At 33.4% G+C, this 22421-nt stretch overlaps 1 protein-coding gene and 1 long non-coding RNA gene across 2 annotated transcripts in view; one reads left to right on the top strand and one right to left on the bottom strand.

Moving 5' to 3' along the window:
* LOC144616046 (uncharacterized) overlaps positions 1-22421 on the bottom strand; it is a 218160-nt gene that overhangs the window by 27057 nt on the left and 168682 nt on the right. The window lies entirely within an intron of this gene.
* LOC132693088 (transmembrane protease serine 11G-like) overlaps positions 1-22421 on the top strand; it is a 29296-nt gene that overhangs the window by 2736 nt on the left and 4139 nt on the right. The window contains exons 3-8 of the mRNA XM_078445092.1: positions 1088-1206; positions 4242-4309; positions 4943-5103; positions 17633-17671; positions 18559-18730; positions 19848-20107. Coding sequence (XP_078301218.1) covers positions 1088-1206; positions 4242-4309; positions 4943-5103; positions 17633-17671; positions 18559-18730; positions 19848-20107 — 819 coding nt within the window. The remainder of the gene's footprint in view (positions 1-1087; positions 1207-4241; positions 4310-4942; positions 5104-17632; positions 17672-18558; positions 18731-19847; positions 20108-22421) is intronic.

The following is a 22421-nucleotide window of genomic DNA, read 5'->3' as shown; positions in this document are numbered from 1 at the left end:
TGGCTCAGGTCATGATCTCACGGTCGTGAGATGAGCCCTGCGTCCGGCTCCGTGCTGGGCATTGAACCTGCTTAAGATTCTCTCTCCCTCTCCTTCTGCCCCTCCCTGTTTGCACCCTCTCTCAAAAATTAATAAAATAAATTAAAAAAATAAAAAGACATAAAATAACAAGTATTGGCAAAGATGTGGACAAAGGGAAACCACATACACTGATAGAGTGTAAATCGGTATAGCCACTATGGAAGACAGTATGAAAGTTCCTCAAAAAATTAAGAATAGATTTACCATATGAATCAGCTAATTTGCTTCTGGGAATTTATCTGAAGAAAACAAAAACATTAATTCAAAAAGATATATGCACCCCCAAGTTCACTGCTGAATTATTTACAGTAGCCAAAATCCACAAAAAACTTTAGTGTCTATTTATGGATGAATAAAGAAGATGTGATTATATAGATACAGATACACACACACACACACACACACACACACACACACACACACACACACACACACTATGGATTACTACTCAGCCATAAAAAGGAAGGAATTCTTGCTATTTGAGACAATATGGATGGACCTTGAGGGCATTATACTAAGTGAAATAAGTCAAACAAAGAAAGATAAATACTATATGATTTCACTTTTATGGGCAGTCTATAAAAGCAAGCCAAATACACAAAACAAAACTCATAAATACATAATACAGATTAGTGGTTACTCGAGAGGAAGAAGTTATCAGAGGGGAAGTTGGGGATGGGCCAAAAGGGTGAAGGGGGTCAATTTTATGGTGACAGACGATAACAAGACATTGTGGTGATCACTTTGGAGTTTATACAAATATCAAATTATCATCTTGTACACCTGAAACTAATATAATATTATATGCCAATTTTACTTCAAAAAAAAAAAAAAAGAGAAAGAAAAGAAAAGGTTAGAGAGAGGTTTTGGCCATAGCTATTGAATGTTTAATTCCCAATAGTTCATCAATTATAGGATTTTTTTCTATGTTATCCCCTCTACTTCTGATATTTATACAACTCAAATGAACTAAAGCAAAAACGTCCATTTTTGTTCTCCCTTCCAGATCAGAAATATTACTATTACCAAACCTCCTTCCAGATCCCCAGTATTCAATATAATCCTGAATTTTCAGTTGAACACTCAAAAATTAGAACAGACCTGAAACAAAAAGTCAATAATGAGGTAAGTCTGGCATCATTTCTACCAATAATACTATTGTGAAGAAGGTTAAAATAAAGTAAGATGATTGAACCTATACTGGGATTGCCAGATAAAATACAGAATGCTCAGTTAAATTTTAATTTCATATCCTCCTGAAAATATATTTCATTCAATATTTTAAACATGCCTATACCTTAAATTGAAATGTAACCACATTTTTGTTTGCTAACTCTAGCAACTCTAACAGATATTTTCACAGGAAAATTGGAAAAATACCCTGGACAAAGAATAATTGCATCAAAGACTAAATAATAGAAGCCCAACAGAAAAATTAAATAGCTCAAACATAAAAAATGAAATTATTAGAGTTATCTGGAAACATAACTCAATCATTCAGACACAAACATTACCATGTATCAATTTTTAACCACCTAATATATTTATGACCCTCATACATTTCCCACCAGGCAAGTTATACTAAACATTTATTCCTGAAAATACACCACAGAAACATACAGACCATTTCTTCCACTGAAGACTTCAGTTGTGTACACAGCTCCTATTGTGCCTAGCATTGACCAAAGATGATAGATCATTTTGCCAGCTTTAGACATATTTCTTTCTTCATTTCCTCAACCAAAAGTAAAAACTGATGAAATGAGTTGAAGGTTACAACTGAGTGGGATTGACATGTCTTTCCAAAAACACATCATAAGGAAATTTTGATTAAGAAAAAATAATCAGGGCAGGGTATATTTTGTTATAGGAAGCAAAATATTAAATTACAGTCTAAGCATTGAAGTCAGGACATCCATATTCATATCCAAAGTTTAATTTTTGACAGACTATCAGCTTTGATAAAGCTCCTTGACCCCTCAAAGTTTTAACTACAAAACAGGTATAATTTCACCTACCTCCCTCAGTTATTCTGAAGACTGGTTTATGTTGTGAATAAAAAGTATGAAAAGTTATGTCCAAATAAATGTTAGCATCTGTTTCCTGTGCTCTCACAGAACTTTTTATACACCTCTGCTAAAGCACTTACCACCTTGTTACAACATTATTATTTTGTATGGCTTTGTCCTTCTGAATTTGTGAGGGGCTAAGTCTACTAATTCTTATATTTCTGGTGCCTATAACAGTGCCTGTCATGTGGTAGGACTATAAAAATACACTTCAAGGAGATGACTAGTAAATAACGCACTAGAATTGGCCCTCTCCTCTAGAGTATGAATGGAGACAACATAATTAAGGGAAGTACAGTAATTTAAACCAGAAGTTGGCAATTTTTTTCTGTAAGTTACCAGATAGTAAATATTTCCAGTTTTGCAGGTTATGTGGTCTCTTGGCAACTATTCAAATCGGTCACTGGAGTGCAAAAGCAGCCATAAGATAATACAACAAATAAGTATGGCTATGGTCCAGTAATACTTCTTTATGGACACTTAAAGTGGAATTTTGTTAAATTGTTAGTTGTCACAAAATATTCTTCTTCTGATTTTTTTCAACTATTCAAAAAATGGGAAGACCATTCTTAGATGGTTGTCTAGATTTTTCCTACAGGCTGTAATTTGCTGACCCCTGATTTAGACTATGAGTTATAGTTCTAGGAAATAATTTCCTAAAAGAAATTATTAAAACCAGTAACTAAAATGAATTTTAGAAACTTTTTGTGGAGTTCAATAATCTAAATTGTTTATATTCTCAATTACCATGGGTAATACATGGTTCACAAAGCAGTGATTTCAAAAGAAACAAGAAAAAATAATGAAATTGGAAAGAGAATGGAAAGAGGCAAGCAGAAAATTTATGATTATATATAAGATATGTAAGTATCATATATAAAGACATATTAATGTATGTAGAAAATCTGGAAGTACATAACCAAAAATACAAATAGCAGGTTCTCTATATGGTGACTTAGAAATTATTTTAATGCTTTTTGCTGTATTGCTTGCTTTTTATAACTTTTTACAATGAATATGTATTTGTTTTCTCAAATAATGTATGTATGCTATAAAAATATTTCCTTAAAAACCAAATGTATGTATGCTATAAATGTATGTATGCTATAAAAATATTTCCTTAAAAACCAATTTTCCCTTTATAATCAGTTAGTAGGAAGACACATGGCCATTCATTTTTTTTGCTATTGATTTCTCAATAAACATGCTCACTAATCCATCCAATATGATATGGCATGGTACTTCGCCAGAAAAGAACTGATAAATCAAATTAACTGCATGAAAAGCATTTGTTCAACACAGACCCAGTTTCAATATTTGCAGCTCTTCAACTTTGATTTGGGAAACTGATTATTGAGACTCAAGTTCACTTAAGGTTTGGCAAATGGTCAGTCTTTTTTTCAAGAAGCCAAATTGACAAGTTAATGATAATAAACAGATTTGTAAAAGCATAGATTCTTTAATAAGCTGTGGTTTTAGTAAGAAATAATTTATTCTAGGAATTTATAGTACAGAGAAATTATCCCACAGAGAAAAGTCTAAAATGACATACAAATGGCATATGTAGTCTTGTCTTTTCTAAGTAATTATTTCATGCATTTTTTCTTGATGAATATGTTTTTTTAGGAAGTACCTGATAAATACACATTCTGCACCTCTCCTCCATTTGCCACAGGATCAAAACATGGCCTAAAAATTTCACTAAAGCCTACAAAACTGATTCTTCAATCAATGATGATAGCTGAGCTTTAATGATAATGACTATACACATCAAATTTTCAGAGAAATTCAGTCTCAGCACCTCCATCCCTATGTATATTTTATATTGGCTACTGAAATATCTAGCTTAATTCAACTCTTTATATCAGCCATCCTTGATCATGTGACAAATTGTTCAAAAATCAGCATCCACTTATAAGGATGACCTTTATGACACCAGGACTGTGCCCAAATGAGCTTTCTGAGATTAGTTGCAAACTTAGAAGTAAATGCTATAACTGCAGATTTTACACAGGCATTTTTGTGATATATTGAAATGTGTGAATTCATATTTTAAAAGTTCTTTACTGTTGTTTTTTTTTCTTTTTTCAGATAGATCAGATATTTCGAAGATCCAGTTTAAATCATTATTACATCAAGTCTCATGTTGTCACTCTCAGGTAATCACAACTAATTAATTTTTATAATGAAAAGACAATTTGTATTATTTAGTTATTTTTCAATTGTTCCATTTGTGGACAGGATCTAAAAATCTCAGATTTAACAAGAGCACAATTTTTTTAATATTATTACATTTAATTGTTATTCTTTGTATAGAGTACCTATAGGGAGAGAATTTCTTAGTTTGGGTATTGATACAATATATTCTACTGGTTGTCCTCTTAAAGACTTACATTTTAGTTAAAGATTCTTACAATCCTTAAATACTCTTCTCAGTTTTGCTTGCTTTATTTTTTAACAATAAATAGATATTGTGAATTTTTAAAAATCAAGAAAACATACACAAAGTTGATGGATTTAACAAGTGTTTTTTGATGTATTTTTCCAGAAAAAAAAATGTAGAACTCTCAGATACTCAGCTTTCTCTGAATATGATCAAGTTACACAAGGAGGGAATAATTCAGGTATTAACACCTATATGACACAGGAAGGAGGAAAAATCCATGACAATAAAATACATAAAATATTTATGTTGATTTTCTTGAAGATGTAACTAATATTTAAATACTAAGGTATAAAATAATCACAACTATAGCTATGACTTCACTCATTGTGGTGTTTTTCTTTTTCAGGTCAAGTAATGATGGTTTGAAAACAGATGTATTGCTTAAATTTCAGTTTGTTTCTAACAATGCAGACACAATAAAAAGGCAAGCTGACAACATTTTGCATCAGAAGCTGATATTAAATGACAGCTTCTTGAAGACAGATACTTCATTACCTCATCTTAGAGGCAAGAAATATCATTTTCCTTCCCTTGTTAGAGTTTATCATTTTAGCAATATTCTCAACTACAGAGAAAAGTTTATTTCACCATAAAATGAAACCACTTTTCATTTTTAAATCTCTCCTTTACTTAATAATAAACAAATCCCCACGCAATCGACACCAAATATTATCTTCCTTTGGTTAGTATAGAAATAATTATGAAACATAAATTATACTATAACCCAAATATAATTTTTTTAAAGTTCTTGGTGGAATTGTTTGAATTAATTAAGCATATATGAGATAAAAACCTACATTCTGCTACTGATACAGTAATCTATAGTGCCTGGCTCTTTCTGCTGCAATATTTTCTTCAATCTGAATCCAGAATGTAAGAGTGGTATGAACACAGAAATCATGATATGTGGAACACAAACATAATTTGGGCTCCTGTGAAAGGAGACCTGGCTCTTTTTCTGCCACTACAATAAGCCTTCCTACAGCATGCAGGATAGGACTGGCCTAGGGCCATAGAGGAAACAGAATAAGAAAAATGTCAGACCCTGATGATACCTATCTCTGGCATAAAGGCACCGTATCATTTGCAACACAGGCATAATAAGGAACTAGGTGATAAATGTTTGGGGTATGAGACTAAACAAAGCTCATTATAATTCCAAGGTTATTGTTAGCCTCATATATATTAACTTTGAAGTTGTCATATTTACAAGAACTTATGTAAGCTATGATACGAGACTCTAAGGCTGACAGATAATTAAGTTACTAATAACTATTCCCTTGGTATCCCTCCCCCCACCCCAAACTGTTCCAGAGCACTAGAGCAGATACATTATAATAAACTAACAGAAGAGAAACTTGTATTTGGTTTGGCAAAAGTCAGAAAGAAAAAAAATAGCTTGAAGAACTTTGAGTCTCTGTGAGTAATGGCCAACATTCAGTTCTGTTTATCATGCACATAGAACAGAGTAGACTGAATCCAATGTGCTGGGCTTTTAGATAGCAGAGACAAGACTTCCTGCAGAAAACATTTTGTTAAGGATATAGGTACATGTGAAATTTTGACTTTTTAAAAAATGTGACTTAATCTTGAGCTCCCATGAAGCCAAATGTTAGAAATTTAAATTCCATCATTTCTGGATCTATCTGCCCACCCCGACCCCCACTTTGTGGGGTTAGGGCACTTAGGTCCTTCACAGTGTTGCTGGATCAGGATGGGGATTGATCTATTCAGGGATCTCCTGGTGAACCATCCATCACCAGATCTTCAGTTGCCTATCAAAGCAGGATCAGGATGGGGATTGGTCTATTCAGGGATCTCCTGGTGAACCATCCATCACCAGATCTTCAGTTGCCTATCAAAGCAAGTTACTTTTAAGACAATCCTCATTCCCATGCAAAACTCTTCTCAGATTCATCATTCATCCTGAGACTTCGGTGTTTACCGAGGGTGCTTAGAAATTAATTTGTACATATTTTATTTCATCTATCTTTGCAAAAGACTGCCATTCTTGAATATTAGAAATGTGTCTTCTGTAGTTACAACCACATACCCAAGATTAGCACAAAACTCAGCATAGGGCAGGACGTTGGTATTTGTAAAATGTTCTATCTTTAACTGTGTAAACTAACTCAATCTCCTGAAAGTGGGCATGAAACATAAGCAGTCTTAAAATCAATAATCACCACAGAACACTGAGGAAACTGGAATCATTCCTTTTTCCATATAGACTTTTAGAACTGCATGAAAATACAGAAAAATTTTAAAAACAAAAGCTGAGTTTCATAGAGTAAGAGAAATCATTTCAGTATATATGGTAAAAAGAAAAATGCATGGAATGTATTCTAGGAGACACTGCAGGTGGTAGTGGGAAGAACCTTAGACTAGAAGTCAGGAGACCTGTGTCCCAGAGATAACCATGGTAGTGCAGACTTGGGTCAGTTGCTAAAATGGTCTCAGTTCCTATTTTGCAAAATGAAAATAGTAGCAACTGTGAAATTTATCCTTTGGAAAAACTTTAAAATGCTTTGAAAAGTATAAACATATTAATGTAATGTATTATTTTATGGACTTTCTCAGGTATCTTTAGCAACACTGATCCTAGGAAGTTGGGGAATTGATTAACTTATCTCTTGAAAAGGGTATCTGGAAAGCTAAAACACACACATAGCCCCCAAACACAAATATTAGAAGAGTTAGTTGGCTAATATCTTGAGTCCAACAAAGAAAAAACAATGCAGAAATATATTAGGTTTAATTTTACAAAAGTAATTTATACAGGATCACAATAAAGCTCAAGGGGAAGCTTTGAGTGTAGCTTTCAGAGTTAATAAAGTACAAGTTTGATAAATAGTTATCTATGTATATCTCATTTTTAAAAATTGCAGAATTTAAAGTGCTCATGCATAATTTGGTGAATTTTTTTCTAAAATTTATACCCTTATGAAATTTCTTCTCATTTTATACAAGTCAGAATACTCTCCAGTGATTCTAGTGACTAGATTTTGGGGGAAAAAGGAAAGAAGAAAGAAAAGGAAAGGAAAGAAATGGAATGGAAAGGAAAGGAAAGGAAAGGAAAGGAAGGGAAGGGAAAGGAAAGGAAGAAAGGAAGGAAGGAAGGAAGGAATGAAGGGAGGGAGGGAGGAAGGGAGGGAGGGAGAAAGGAGGGAGGGAGGGAAAAACAATTAGTTGGAAGAGAGAATTAGCTAATATTGCCAGTGTCTCAAGAAAGTGTACTTTTAGTCACTGATTTTACTCTAAACCTTTCATGAAATTATTAATTCTTTTATGATCCCTAATTATGCCTCTATTTCTGTTTCTTTTCATCATATAAATATATACAATATAAAGAAAAATTCATGGAATTTACTTGTAGGGAGGAAAAATAATTTTCCCTTCATACTTCTGAGTTCTTGATTATAATAAAAGACTACTGTAATAAAAGATGATTAACAAGAAAAAAGAAACAAAAGTTTATTAACATGATGTATACATGGAAGTAAAGTAGGGGAAAATGAGTAACTCAAAGAGGTGGCTTTGAATTTGGCTTTTATAGCATCTTCATCAAGGAACAAATTTGTGAAGAAATGAGAGAACAAAGGAGAGCAGTTTTAGGCTTTCAAGGACAGAGACAAGGGCTAGTTAGTAAAAGTGTTATAAAGATTCTTCTGGTGCCTTCTCCAGGCTGATAGGGTCTAAAATTATCTCTAGGAATTAACCTTTCTCCTTCCTGGTAGAGAGAAGAAGAGGGACACCTTTGTAAACTTACGTCCTGCCTTCAGGCAAATAGAGGAAGGGCAAGAGGAATTTCTTGTATCTGCTTTTTCTCACTTACCTTTGATTCAAAATAACTCATATACCAAAGTGACATATTTTGGACTAGCATAATCTGATGCTCCTCACACTCTAGGAGAGAATGTAAGTGGTAGTCTTTTTTTTTTTTTTAATCATTTAGGTCAGTTATGGGTTTTTTTGCTTGCTTTTAAAATGCATAAACTTTGCCTCTCTTTGTGAATTATCTCAGATCAAAGCCAAATAGCATGTGATATCACTTTTATTCATTCATACTAGTGTAATTTAAAAATTTTTAACATTTTAAAATCGTTTTCTGGTCTTAATTTTTTCAGCCAGTAGGGCTTTTCCCTTCTAAATTTAGTATTTAATATATTTCATAGCAGTTTTATTTAGCATAATAATAAGTTAACCAGAAGATTTACCAGTAATTCATTTAACCCCTTTCATGCCTTGTTTCTAATCAAACACTATATTATCTTTTTTAACCAGATCCAATATCTCACCCACTATTGAAATAAATTTTATTTTAGGTAGGAAAGTGAATAGTTAGAATAAGAAAGAAATCACAAATCACAAATTTTAAAAAGCTAATATACTACATATAGAATCCAGAAAAAAAGGACATTGTTTTTATTAATTAGTTTCTTGGTACGTCTCTGTAATACCTCACTGTTATCCCTTTACATTTTTTTGACTGCATATTTATTCTCTGATTACTTCTTCAAATGACAATGTTTTTAATATTCTATAAGAAGAATAGAAAAGTAATTCAGACTTTCTACTGGGATGCTTGACTTTTAAAAATATTTTGAAATAAGTATAGATTCACAGGAGGTTGCAAAGTAATTTATAGGGAAATCTCATGCTCTTGCGCCCTTCCCCCAGCCTTTGGTAAAGTTAACATCTTATACAACTATAGCACAACATCAAAGGCAAGAAATTGGCATAGATAAAACCCATAGAGCTTATTCAGGTATCATAGTTATATATGAGCTCATTTGTGTGTGTGTGTGTGTGTGTGTGTGTGTGTGTGTGTAGGTGCAGCTCTATGCCATTTTTTTTTTTAACGTTTATTATTTATTTTTGAGACAGAGAGAGACAGAGCATGAACAGGGGAGGGTCAGAGAGAGAGGGAGACACAGAATCTGAAACAGGCTCCAGGCTCTGAGCGGTCAGCACAGAGCCCGACGCGGGGCTTGAACTCACGGACGGTGAGATCATGACCTGAGCCGAAGTCGGATGCTTAACCGACCAAGCCACCCAGGCGCCCCAGCTCTATGCCATTTTATCACATATGTAGCCTTGCATAACCACTACTACCATCAATATATTCAACTGTACCTTATTGCATTGTCCTTGTGTTATCTGGACACAGATATAACTATACCCATCTCTTCCACCCATCCCTAGCCTCTGGCAACCACTAATCTATTCTCCATCTCTATAATTATTTAATGAATGTCACATAAACCATACATTTTGTATCATTTTGAACTTGACCTTTTCCACTCAGTGTAATTTTCTTGAGGTTCATCCATGTTGATGTGTGTATCAATCATTTGTTCCTTCATTGCTGAGTAGTATTCCATTGTATTCCACAGTTTGTTTAACCACTCATCCATTGACTAACATTCGGGTAGTTTCAAAATTTTGGCTATTACAATGAAGCTGCTATGAACATTGGTATATATGTTCCTATAAGAATAAGTCTCCATTTTTCTGGGATACATCCAAGAGTATATTTTTTGGGTTTATAAAAACATTTTGAGTTTTGAAAGGAACTACAAAACTACTTTCCAGAGTGGCTGTACATTTTGCATTCCCATTGGCAATGTATAAGTGACCCAGTTTCTCTGAATCTTTGCCAGAATTTGGTGTTATCACTATTTTTCATGTTGGCCTTTCTGATAGGTGTATAGTGATATCTTATTATGGCTTTAATTTTATTTTCTCCAATAGCTAATAATAGCAAAAATCCTTTTAATTGCTTGCCATCTATACATCCTCTTTGGCAAAATGTGCAAGTTTTTTCTAATTGAGTTGATTTTTTATTTTTTAAATATCAAATTTTGTGAGGTTTTAATGTATTCTAGATGCAAGGTCTTTGCCACATATGTAATTTGTAAATAATTCCTACTACTCTGACATTTGCTTTTTCATCCCATAAACAGATAGGAAATGTTTTACATTTGATGAGATTCAACCAACCAAACTTTCATTTTATGGATTATGTTGTTGGTAAGAAATCTTCCCCTAGTCCTGGGTCTCTGACAATTATTTCCTATGTTCTTTTCTATAAATTTTGTAATTTTACACTTATACTTTTTAACATTTTATACATATCTCTATAAAATTTGAAGGCTTCACATGACATTATATCTTATGTTAAAGTCTATGATCCATTTTGAGCTCATTTTTGTGTAAGCTGTGAGGTTTTTTTTTTTTGCTGCCCACCTTTCACTGAATTACATTGACTCCTTTATCAAAAATTAATTGGGCATTTTTGTGGGGATCTATTTTTGGGTTCTCCATTCTATTCCATTGATTTATCCTTCCACTAGGATCATACTCTCTTGAATGCTGCAGCTCTATAGCAAGCTTAGCATTGGGAAGGATGATTCTCCCACTTTATTATTCTTTATCAATATTATTTTAAATACTTTAGGTCTTAAATAAATTTTAGAATAATCTTATATATATCTACAAAAAAAACCCTAACAGATTTTGATAGAAATTTTGCTAGACCTATAGATCTATTAGGGGCAAATTGACCTCTTTTACTATGTTGAGTATCAGCATTTTCTAACTTTCAGCATAAAAATCCTGTACATTTTTGTTACATTTATAACTGAATATTTCATTTTCTTTGGAGAAACTGTAAACATGTTTTTATATTTTGATTTCTACTTATTGTCAGCATATAAAAATACAATTGTTTTTTGAGTATTGATATTGTATTTTGCAACATTACCAAATTCACTTGTTAATTCTAGGCTGTTGTGGGTTTTTTTTTTGTTTGTTTTTGTTTTTTTGGTAGATTCCTTGGAGTCTTCTATGTACACAATTATGTCATCTTCAAATAGAGAGAGTTTTCTTTTTTTCTATCCAATGTGTATGCCTTTTATTTGTTTTTCTTATCTTCTTCAGTGGCTAGACCTTCCAGTACTATGTTACATAAGAGTGATGATAGTGGATATTCTTGCCTTATTTTCTATCATAGAGGGAAAGCATTCAATCTTTCACCTTTAAGTATGATGTTAGAAATAGGTTTTTTGTAAATGTTCATCAAAGAAGCTGAGAAAATACCTCTTAATGGACCAAGAGTTTTTATCATAAATGGGTGTGGTTTTTTGAGATAAAATTTATGTAACATAAAATTAACCATTAGCCATTTTAAAGTGTACAATTTAGTAGCATTAAGTTGATAATATTGTGCAACCATTATCTCTACCTAGTTTCAAGACATTTTCCTGACCTCAAAGGAAATCCTATACCAATTAAGCACTCATTTTCCCTTCCCCCAGCCCCTGACAACTACTAGTTACCTTTCTGTATTTATGGATTTACTTATTCAGGATGTTTCATATAGATGAGTCTTTATAATATGTTACTTTTGTGTCTGGCTTATTTCACTTAGCATAATATTTTCAGAGTTCATCCATGTTTTAGGATGTATCAATACTTCATTTCTTTTTATGGCTGAATAATATTTTACTTTATAGATATATTACATTTTGTTTACCTATTCATCAGTTGATGGACATTTGTGCTGTTTCCATTGTTTGGCTATTGTGAATAGTACTGCTATAAATATTGGTGTATAGTATTTGAATATCAGTTTTCAATACTGTTGGATATATACCTAGGAGTGGAATTTCTGGGCAATATGGTAACTCTATGTTTGACTTGTTAGGGAACTATAAACTGTTTTCCACAGTGGCTGCATCATTTTACATTCTCGCCACAATGTATAAAGGTTCTAATATTTCCCAATCTTCATCAACACTTGTTATTTTCAAATGTTTTTATTGTGACTATGATAGATGGGTGTGGTGGTGTGACAGGTGCCAAATTTTGTTGAATATATCTTCTAGATCAATTGACATAATCATATAATTTTGTTCTGTAATCTGTTGGTATGGAAGATTGCATTAATTGATTTACAAATATTGAACTATCCTTACGTACCTGGAATAAACCCACTTCATCACTCCATATTATTCTTTACATACATTGCTGGATTCAATTGGTTAAAATTTTGCTGAGAATTTTGCATCTAAATTCATGACAGGTATTAGTGTGCTTTCTTTTCTTATCTAGTTCCAGTATTAGGATAATACTGGCTATATCAAATAAATTAGGAAATGTTCTCATTTCTTATAGTTTCTAGAAGGAATTGTGTAAAAGTGGTGTTAATTCTTTGAATGTTTTGCCAAAATCTCCAGTGAAGCCATCTGGGCCTAAGGATTCTTTTCTAATCTTTTATTACAAATTAAGTTTCTTTACCAGTAGGACTGTTCAGGTTATCCATACCATCTTTGATGAATTTTAGTAGTTTATGGTTTTCAAGGAATTCATCCTTTTCTTTTAAATTATCAAACTTATGAATGTAAGGTTGTTCAAAGTATTCCTTAATTAACTTATAAGGGCTGCAGGCTCTTTTGTGATAGCCCCTCATTTAATTGCTGATATTGGTGATTTTTGTCTTCTTTATCTTTATCTTTATCAATCTTCTAGAAGCTTATCAATTCAATTGATTTTTTTCTTACAACCAGTGTTTTTTGTTTCAATGATTTTTTTATATTATTCTTCTGTTTTAACTCTTGATTGAAATTCTGATCTTGATTGATTTTTTTTCTTCACTATTTCCTTCTTCTACCTTACTTTAGGCCTACTTTGCTCTTCTTTTTCTAGTTTTTTTGAGTTAGGAACTCAGAGTGTTGATTTGAGATTATTTCTCTTTTCTAACACAAGCATTTAGTACTGTAACTTTCCTCTCTGTAATGCTTTATCTGCATCCCACGATACTTGGTATGTTGTATTTTCATATTCCCTCAGTTCTATGTAATGTTTTTATTTTCTTTGGGACTTCTTGGACCATATTACTTAGTAGTCTGCTGTTTAATCCCGTGTTTGGAGATTTTCTCATTGCCTTTCTGTTATTGGTTTCTAATTTGACCCCACCATGAACAGAGAACATAATCTGATCTCAATTCTTTTAATATGCAGAAGATTATGACACTGGATATTGTCCAGTTTAATTAATATTCCATGGCTGCTTGCAAGGAATGTGCCTTATTTTATTGCTGAATGGAGTTTTTTATAAATGTCAATTAGGTCTTGTTGTTGATGTTGTTTAATTCCATATCCTTGCTGATTTTCTGGCTAGCAATCCTGCCAATTGTTGATATTAGAGGATGGTGAAGTCCCAACTATAATTGTGAATTTGTCTATTCCTTCTTTCAGCTCTTTCGGTTATTGCTTGATGTATTTTGAAGCTCTGCTATTTGTAAACACATGAAGTTGCTACATATTCTTCGTAAATTGATCCTTTTATCATTATGTAATGTCCCTCTCTGTCCCCAGTAATTTTTCTCTTCTCTGAAGTCCACTTTATCTGAAATTAATAAAGCCACTACTGGTTTTTTTGGATTCATATTTGTGTGATATATCTTTTTTCAACCTTTTATTTTCAATTTAGATATTTCAGTGTAAAAAGAAAATAGTTGAGCCATTTCTTAATTATACTCTGCCATTCTCTTTTAATTGATGTATTTAGACTATTTACACATTAAAAACTATTAAGCAACTATTATCAGTTGCTTTTTGTTTGGAAAGCTTCCTTTAGCCCTTTTCCAAGAGTAGGTCTGTTAGAAACAAATTCTTTTAATTTCTCTTCATCCTAGAATACCTTCATCTCCTCTTTATTTCTAAATACAGTTTCAGCAGATATAGGATTCGTGGTTAATAGTTTTTTCTTTCAGAGCTTGAAAAATGCTATGCCACTTTCTTTTGTCTTCCACGGTTTCAAATGAGAAAACTGCTGTTATTTGAATTGGTGTTACTTTATAGGTAATATATCATTTTTCTGCTTTTAAGAATTTTTCATTGTCTTTAGTTTTTAGTAACTTAATTATAATGGATCTTCGTGTGGACTTGAGTCTTTCCTATTTGAGATTTTCTCACCTTCTTGAATCTGCAGATCTCTGTCTTTAGCCAAATTTGAGAAGTCTTCAACCATTGTTTCCTTCGATCTTTTTTCAGTCTCACACTCTTTTTCTTCTCCTTCTGGAACTCTGATAATATGAATGTTAAATCTTTTGTTATCATCCCACAAATCTCAGATGTTTTCTTAATTTTTTTTTCAGTCTCTTTTCTCTCTGTTCTTCTGAGTAAACACTATTTAACTTAATTCAAGTTTACTGACTCTATCCCCCATGTCCACTCTCCATTATTAAGACCACCCAGCAGGGTTAATAACAATAATAATTAATAATAAATATAATAATAAGAATATTATTGTAAATAATATTTACATATTATATACTATTATATATAAATATAATAGTATAAATACAATAATAATTATTAATTATACTTTTCAGTCCTATAATTTTGCAATTGGTTTTTGTAACTTCTATTTCTTCGCTCAGATTTTCCATTTCTTCACTTGTTTCAAAAGAATTTGTAATTGACTGCTGAATTATTTTTCTGGCATCTGCTTTAAAATCCGTATCAGATACTTCCAACTTCTTATTCATCTCAGTATTGGTATTTGTTGATATTCTTTTCTCATGCAGAGTGTGGTTTTCCTGGGTTTCAGTATGGCAAGTAACTTGTTTGTATTCTGAACATTTCAGTTTATGTTAGGAGACTCTTGATCCTATTTAATTCTTTTATTTTGGCAGATAGCCAACTTGTTTAGGTTTGGAGTATAGATTCTCACCAACTTTTGTGGTTTCAATAACAACTTAGTTTGCAGAGTCCTTGCAGTATTTATTCTAGTCTTCTGGAACATCCTCTCAATTCCTGCTGCCAGCAACATATATGGGAATAAAACAGGCTTCTCTCAGCTGCCTTGTATCCCTTGGCCATCCTCTGTGTAGGGGTGTGGTGGGCTTGAACCTACTTATGTCACAGGGGAGATAAAGGCTGATGCTGTCCCTGTGGGTGTCAGTCTGCAAGCTGGTGCCCTGATTGGGAAGTGGGGTTTGGGATGGTCAAGGGCTTATTACTGTCACTGCTGCTAGTAAAATAGATAGCCAGCCCTGTGTTGTGAAACAGGAGATTTGGGCTCCTCACTAGGCCTCTGTTGTGCTTCTTCTTTCCCAGTATTTGGGCGGAGAGAGCAGACTTTTCTTAGGATTTTTTTGTCTATGCCTATGGATGGTTTCAGATTGCAGGCCTTTCTTGGTCCCCAGTCCAAATGTAGGTGAGATGAAAACAAAACTAGGAAGCTCATCACACTGTCCTTCAAATACTGTAGTCTCTAGCCATTTTGCCTTCCTCCTTCCAGCTTTAAGAGTTATTTTACCGTTATCTGCTAGATGATTTTCAGGATATTTAGTTGTATTTAGTTATAGGAGAAGGGCTGAGAAAAGGGAGTCTACAGTCTTGTTCCAAAACTGGAGCTATTCAACTTTTGTCCTGCAGTGGAGCACATCTGCTGGGTGATGTTCACCTAGGAGATTTCATGTCTTCTCTGAAGTCCCTCAGTAGTTGCCGCAGATAGAAATAAGCCCAGACTAGTTACTCATGAATTGACCATAATTCCACTCCTCTCATTGTTCCATTCCTACAGAAGGTGACACTAGACTATAATTGACCTTACAGTGAAATGGTTGTAGAACAAGCTTTATACCTGAAGAAGTATTTAAATTATGTCCTTAATACTTTTGCCTCATACTGCTATTGGGAGGATATAAGCAATGTTTGTCATACTCCCTAGTAGATAGGACTCAGTAAATTACTAGTTATCAAAACTCCTCATTATTCATTTAGCAAGTATTTATTAAGAACCTATTTGTGCCAGGAAATTACCTCTCCTTATAGAACATTGTAATTGGAATAAGAAAGACAATGGCCCACTAAAAAATAAGTAAACAAAAGTTATATCAAATAATTTGAATTTTCATATTCAATAAAGAGAATAGAGAATGGGAGGTTGCTTTGATTTGTCATGGAAAGCCTGTCTGAGGAGAAGACTTTAAGTTAATTTCTGAATGGCAATAGGGAACCAACCATAAAAATGGCCAAGGGAAGAGCATTTCTGGCAGGGGACAACTAGAATAAAGACTGTATGAACACCTTGGCACAGCCAAGAAACAGAACGGCCAGGGTGACCACTGAGTCATGGCTAAAAGCAAGAACAGTTCAACATGACAACAAAGACGTAAATAGGGACCATGTCATGCAGATCCAGGTAGGAAGTTTCAGTTATAAAGATCAGGGAAGCCACTAGAGAATTATTAGCAAAACAAATTCAAAGGGATTCATTCTAATAAACAGTAATAAACATAAGCTTAGTTCCCTGCTGATGAACTCAATCTGAGTTTAGAGTCTGAAAGGTGCATTTATTTTTCAGGCCTACCAGAACTCCACACTAGTTTTCAACTGAACAAAACTGTGGATCTGGATTATTCATTATATTATCTGGCATGAGGAGCAATTCATATAATTTCGGGGAGCAGTCACTGATCATGATTTCTTTTATTTTACTTTATGATAAAATGACTAACATATTTTGAAGATTCATTAGTACACTGGTGGACCTTTATTCTACTGGGAGACTCTGTGGAGATGTCAGGCATCTAAGATGCTTTGAGTGCCTTTACCATATCACTAATGTGTGAATGAGGACAGAAGGAAATGGTGCCCACCATATAACAGTACACATGTAAAAGTAGTCCTAGACCCTCTTCTGTTTGACTTGCATTTTAATAAATTACTATGGCTAAATTAATTAGATGTAGTCTTCCTTCAAGAAAAATAATATCCTTCTCTATGCAGATGATTTTAAAATCATAACCCAGGATTTTCCTAGAGTCCATAAAGAGTTAGAAGAAGGGTTTAATTTATACCCAGGTCTCTTCTTCTGGTGGGATTTCATTTTATTGCCTTAAAATTAAAGAATGTCCTGACTAACTCAGCTCATCCCAACCAGAAATATTCATGTCATGTAGGCATAGTATTTCCAAATTATAATTGTTCTACTGCTGAGAAATCATCTTGCTTTTTCCAGATATGAATGAAGCACAAGCAGAGCACATTCTGAACAGCTGTAAGTTCGAGAATATCCCTGTGATGTTTGTAAATCAAATGCTAAAATTCAAAATACCGCTAGAGTTTCTCTATCCCCAGGTTTACTATTTCCCAAAAGTATGAAATATCTCTAAATGGATACATGATTTAACACTCTGTAAGAGGAAAAATTATTATTAATAATAATTGGCCATGCCTATATGGGCTCTTTGGAAATAACTTACTATTCCTCACAGAATGTTTCCCTGATAACTTATTTTAACAATTCCCTATCATTTTATTGTATTTATTCTTATTTGGCTCACTTTGTTAAATAGAAAATTTTGCTTAGAATTAAATAACACCCATTAATTTTAATATGTGAATTTTGATACAGTTGGGTAATGGCTATAATATTAGACAGGTATTTTAAATGTACCAGTGGTATTTTTCTGCAATAAGTAGTATACATTGTACACTCAAAATTGTCAACGATCATGAAGTAAACTGTTGCACACAAGAAAATGACCTAGTAAGATATGAAAAAACAAACTTTAAACTGAAATTGCTTTAAATGCACTAGGGAGGATATTAAATAGTTTATTTTTTAAGTTAATCCTTTTTCAATTTGAATGATAATTATTCTATTACATAATTTTGATTAATTTTTTGAAGGCAAGACAAACTTATAACTGTTTCCATCTTTATGTGCTAAACATGCCTTGACATGTTTAAAACACTGTTTATAAATAACCATCTTATAGCTACACTTGTTGCAAGCGCAACATGATAGAGAAGTTGAATCTCTATAATGTACAGCTAATGTACAGCTAATGCTAATGTAACATTGTGTGTCAACTAAAATGAAACAATAAAATAAAATAAAAATAAAAAACAAAACAAAACTATCTTATTTCCTTCTGACAGGTTGTGGTAGAGGGAGAGAGTTTCCATCCATGGAACGAATTGCTGAAGGTTATCCTGCAAAAAGAGCTGATTGGCCATGGCAAGCCAGCCTGCAAATGGACGGCATCCATTTCTGTGGTGCGTCTTTGATCAGTGAGGAGTGGCTCCTGACTGCTGCTCACTGCTTTGACATGTAAGTCCTCAGTCTATACCAGCAGGATGACCAATTTCACCTTCTTTTCTTACCTTCATTTCTCATCATTCTCAAAAATTTTTCGTTCTTTTATGAGCATCTTAGGCCTCCCACTGGAACTCAACATTGTGAAGCAGGCTTAGGAAGAAATGACAGTTACTAAAGAATAGTAGAAAAATTAGAGAATCTTCAGCTGCAACTGGAAATATATTCCCCAGCAATCCTAATTTGACTAAGAACAAGACAACACTTCAAAAGTTAAGCACACTCACCAGTTTTCCTAAGATATATTGTGGATTTTTTAACTCTGCTAATAGTACCCTGATGCACAAATTTACATCAGATTATCCCACATGAATGTCTTTAGTCCTGCACTTTAATTATATCTTTTTTGAAGATGTAACATATGGGATACATGGAGATAATAATGAGATACAGTAAATCTAGTGAAATTCATATCAAGTGGGAAAATATTCTGAGTAAAATGTTAACTAAAAATAAAGGATGACAAAACAATCAATATATAAAGTGTGGCTCCAAGTTGACACCTCTCCCTCTCCTTCTCCCTCCCTTCTCCCTTTCTTTCTCTCTCAATACCTATACATACATTTATATTACTGCATGCATATGGGGGTATATATGTGCATGGATGTGTACATATATGGGCACATAAGTCTAATTTTTTATTTATTTATAGGCTTTTCAACTACTCTGTATTTCTTTTATAATCAAAACTAGCAATAATATTTTGATTCCTTTAGAAAATACAAACTCCGCCTCAAGGGAGTAAGCTACCTTAGAATGGGGAGGCGGGGCGGATTTGTATCACCTAAATGAAGCAGAGCAATCCTGGGGGAGATACCTCAAGTAGAGTGGGAAGACCCCGATCAACTATTACCTTAAACAATTTTCTTTTAACTTTTTTCTTTTTTTTAATTTATTTTTTAAATTTGCGTCCAAGTTAGTTAGTATATAGTGCAACAATGATTTCGGCAGTAGATTCCTTCACCTTAAACAATTTTCCCTTCTACCACCTCTATGTCCTATGCTTATTTGGAGTCCTGGGCAACTTTAGATCAGAAATGAACCAACTGTAATACTTTTAATCTGTGATCAGTTACAAAAACCCCAAACTCTGGATGGCTAGTTTTGGAACAACTCTCAGCCCTCCTCTGATGAGAAGAAAGATACAATCAATTATCATTCACAACAACTATGCTACCCATAAGCATGATGACGACATTGCTGTGGTGAAGCTTTCCACCCCCGTCCTCTTTTCCAATGATGTGGGCAGAGTCTGTCTCCCAGATGATACTTTTGAAGTCTTGCCTCAGAGTCCAGTGTTTGTCACTGGATGGGGAGCATTAAAAGCTAATGGTGAGTATCTCAGTAAAAAGAACTAAGCAAAAAATGCAAAGCTGTCTTCCATTTGAATGGAGATATAAGATACAAAATCAAAATATTGAATGTAAGAGATGAAATCAAGATGTCCCATGAAAAATATCACAAAACAACAAACAAAAAAACCAGATATGGTGACTTATGGAAACTTTGGCTATTACTATTAGACAGTATCTATGTTTAATGCTTTCTTTATGGGCTATTTTGGTTATAATTTTACAGCTAGTTATAACTTCCTTTTCAAAAATTATTAAGGCATATTTTTTCATATCATTTACTTCTTTGTTGCTGTCTCTTTTTTGTATTAAAAAAATTTTAATGTTTATTTATTTTGAAAGAGAGAGACAGAGACAGAGAGATAGAGCATGAGCAGGGAAGGGCCAGAGAGAGAGGGAGATGCAGAATCCAAAGCAGACGCCAGGCTTGGAGCTGACAGCACAGAGCCCAACACAGGGCTTGAACCCACAAACTGTAAGATCATGGCCTGAACCAAAGTTAGACGCTTAACCACCTGAGCCACCCAGGAGCCCCATGTTGCTGTCTTTTATATGTAGAGATTCTGCCATGGCTGCATGAATCTTAAAGTATGTGATTTGTGAGCAGTAATAATGATAAATTTCTGTAATGTGTCATACAACTAAACAAAAACAGACTTAAGCAATTTTTTTAAGTAAACAATTTAAATGTCACGCCTGATGCTAACTATTAAATGGGACCCCTCTGATCCATGTATCTATGGAGCAGGTTTTAAGCCTCAGGATTTATACAGTTCAAAAGTACAACATTTTACTACATTTAATAATACACAATACACTGCAAAGATAGATCTTCAGATCTTGATAGGAGTCTCTGTTTCTACTTTTCTTAGGTGAGCAATTTACATATAGTTTAAGCAGCCATTGAATTTCTGATTCTTGTTCCAGTCTCTTGTTAAAAAGTTATAGTCTTATTTATGTACTTGCTCCAAAGATAGCTTTTATGTACTAAGTCTCTGTCACTTCATTTTTATAGAAATCTGCTTCCCTTCAATATGAACTCCAAAATTCTGATGTTGGGTCCAGGCTGTTATACTGTCATTATAATCTGAGAGTTCTTTTCCTCATCTTGGGGGATCTGCCTTGTTCTATAGGCAATGGTGATGAGAACAAAGGGGAATCAAATCCTTTGGGATTAGAAGGCCACTATACTGACTAGAGTAGAAATGGAAAGCATCTACCACTAGGGCAATACTACTACACTTCCTCTAGACCCTAATTAAACTTAACACCACCCCCTCCCAGAGTAGTAGTTTGGGAGTGATTTGGGACTTCATCATGAATCGTTCAATGCCCAATAGTGTGTAGATTACTAAACTTTGATCTATCTACTCTAACAAGTTGTATACTTTCCAGAAATAATGTTATAAATTTGTAAGACGTCAGTCTAAAGTTAAGCATTAAATATTTGATTATGGTTTTCTCTGTGTTTTGAAACTGAGACAAGGACTAAGGTTTTCTTCTCTTACTTCCCCAAATTTTTCCAATTATATCTAATTAGAAATCTTGTTACCAGACAGCTTGTAAAATAGAAACTTTCTATTCTGGATGGTTTCTTCCTTGAATAGTTGATAATGTAAAATAGCTTGTTATATTATTAAGCACTTGAATTGACTTTTTAAAAGTTGAGATTAAGGAATTATAAGCACTTGAAGTTTAAAACTAGGCATCCTAGGCCAATTAACATAACACATAAAAGTAAGCACACAGAAATTATAAATAGTTTAAATACAGTTGATTAAAACCTAGGAATACCTATGAATTTTAAACGTCAATTAGAGAGGACAAAAGAGATAGTATTGAATATTGCTGAAGCATTTACACAAATAGTTTAGCCTGTTCTAAAAATCTGTATAAAGAATAGATAGTGAGCAGATTCTTTCACTAGGACCATTTCAGAGAGAATCAGAAATGAAGAGAAAATGGTCATATAATGACCCTCCAGTGCTTAAAAATGGTGAAGAAATGCACCAGATCCTAGATAATCTTTAATGACTATAAAAGATTTAGGCTTAGTTTTTCAGCAAGATAGTTAACGCTAGGTAAGTGAATTTACTAGGCTTAATACAGAGAATTAGATTTATTTACAGTTAGTGACAAATTCCCTAGAAACCTATATCTTCTCTTATAAAAGCTCCAGCACTCACTAGCCATCTTTGACATTGAAGTGCAGCTTAGTACCATGAGGGTTTTAAATACATAATTTCATACTCTACAATCCACTCCAATAGCTTCCATTGGCTGAAATCTAAATG

The sequence above is a fragment of the Panthera onca genome, chromosome B1 (genome assembly GCF_046562875.1).
Source record: "Panthera onca isolate mPanOnc1 chromosome B1, mPanOnc1 haplotype 2, whole genome shotgun sequence".
Taxonomy (NCBI): Eukaryota; Metazoa; Chordata; class Mammalia; order Carnivora; family Felidae; genus Panthera; species Panthera onca.
Note: the sequence above shows the minus strand (reverse complement) of the source record. Positions and strands in the feature narration are given on the sequence as shown.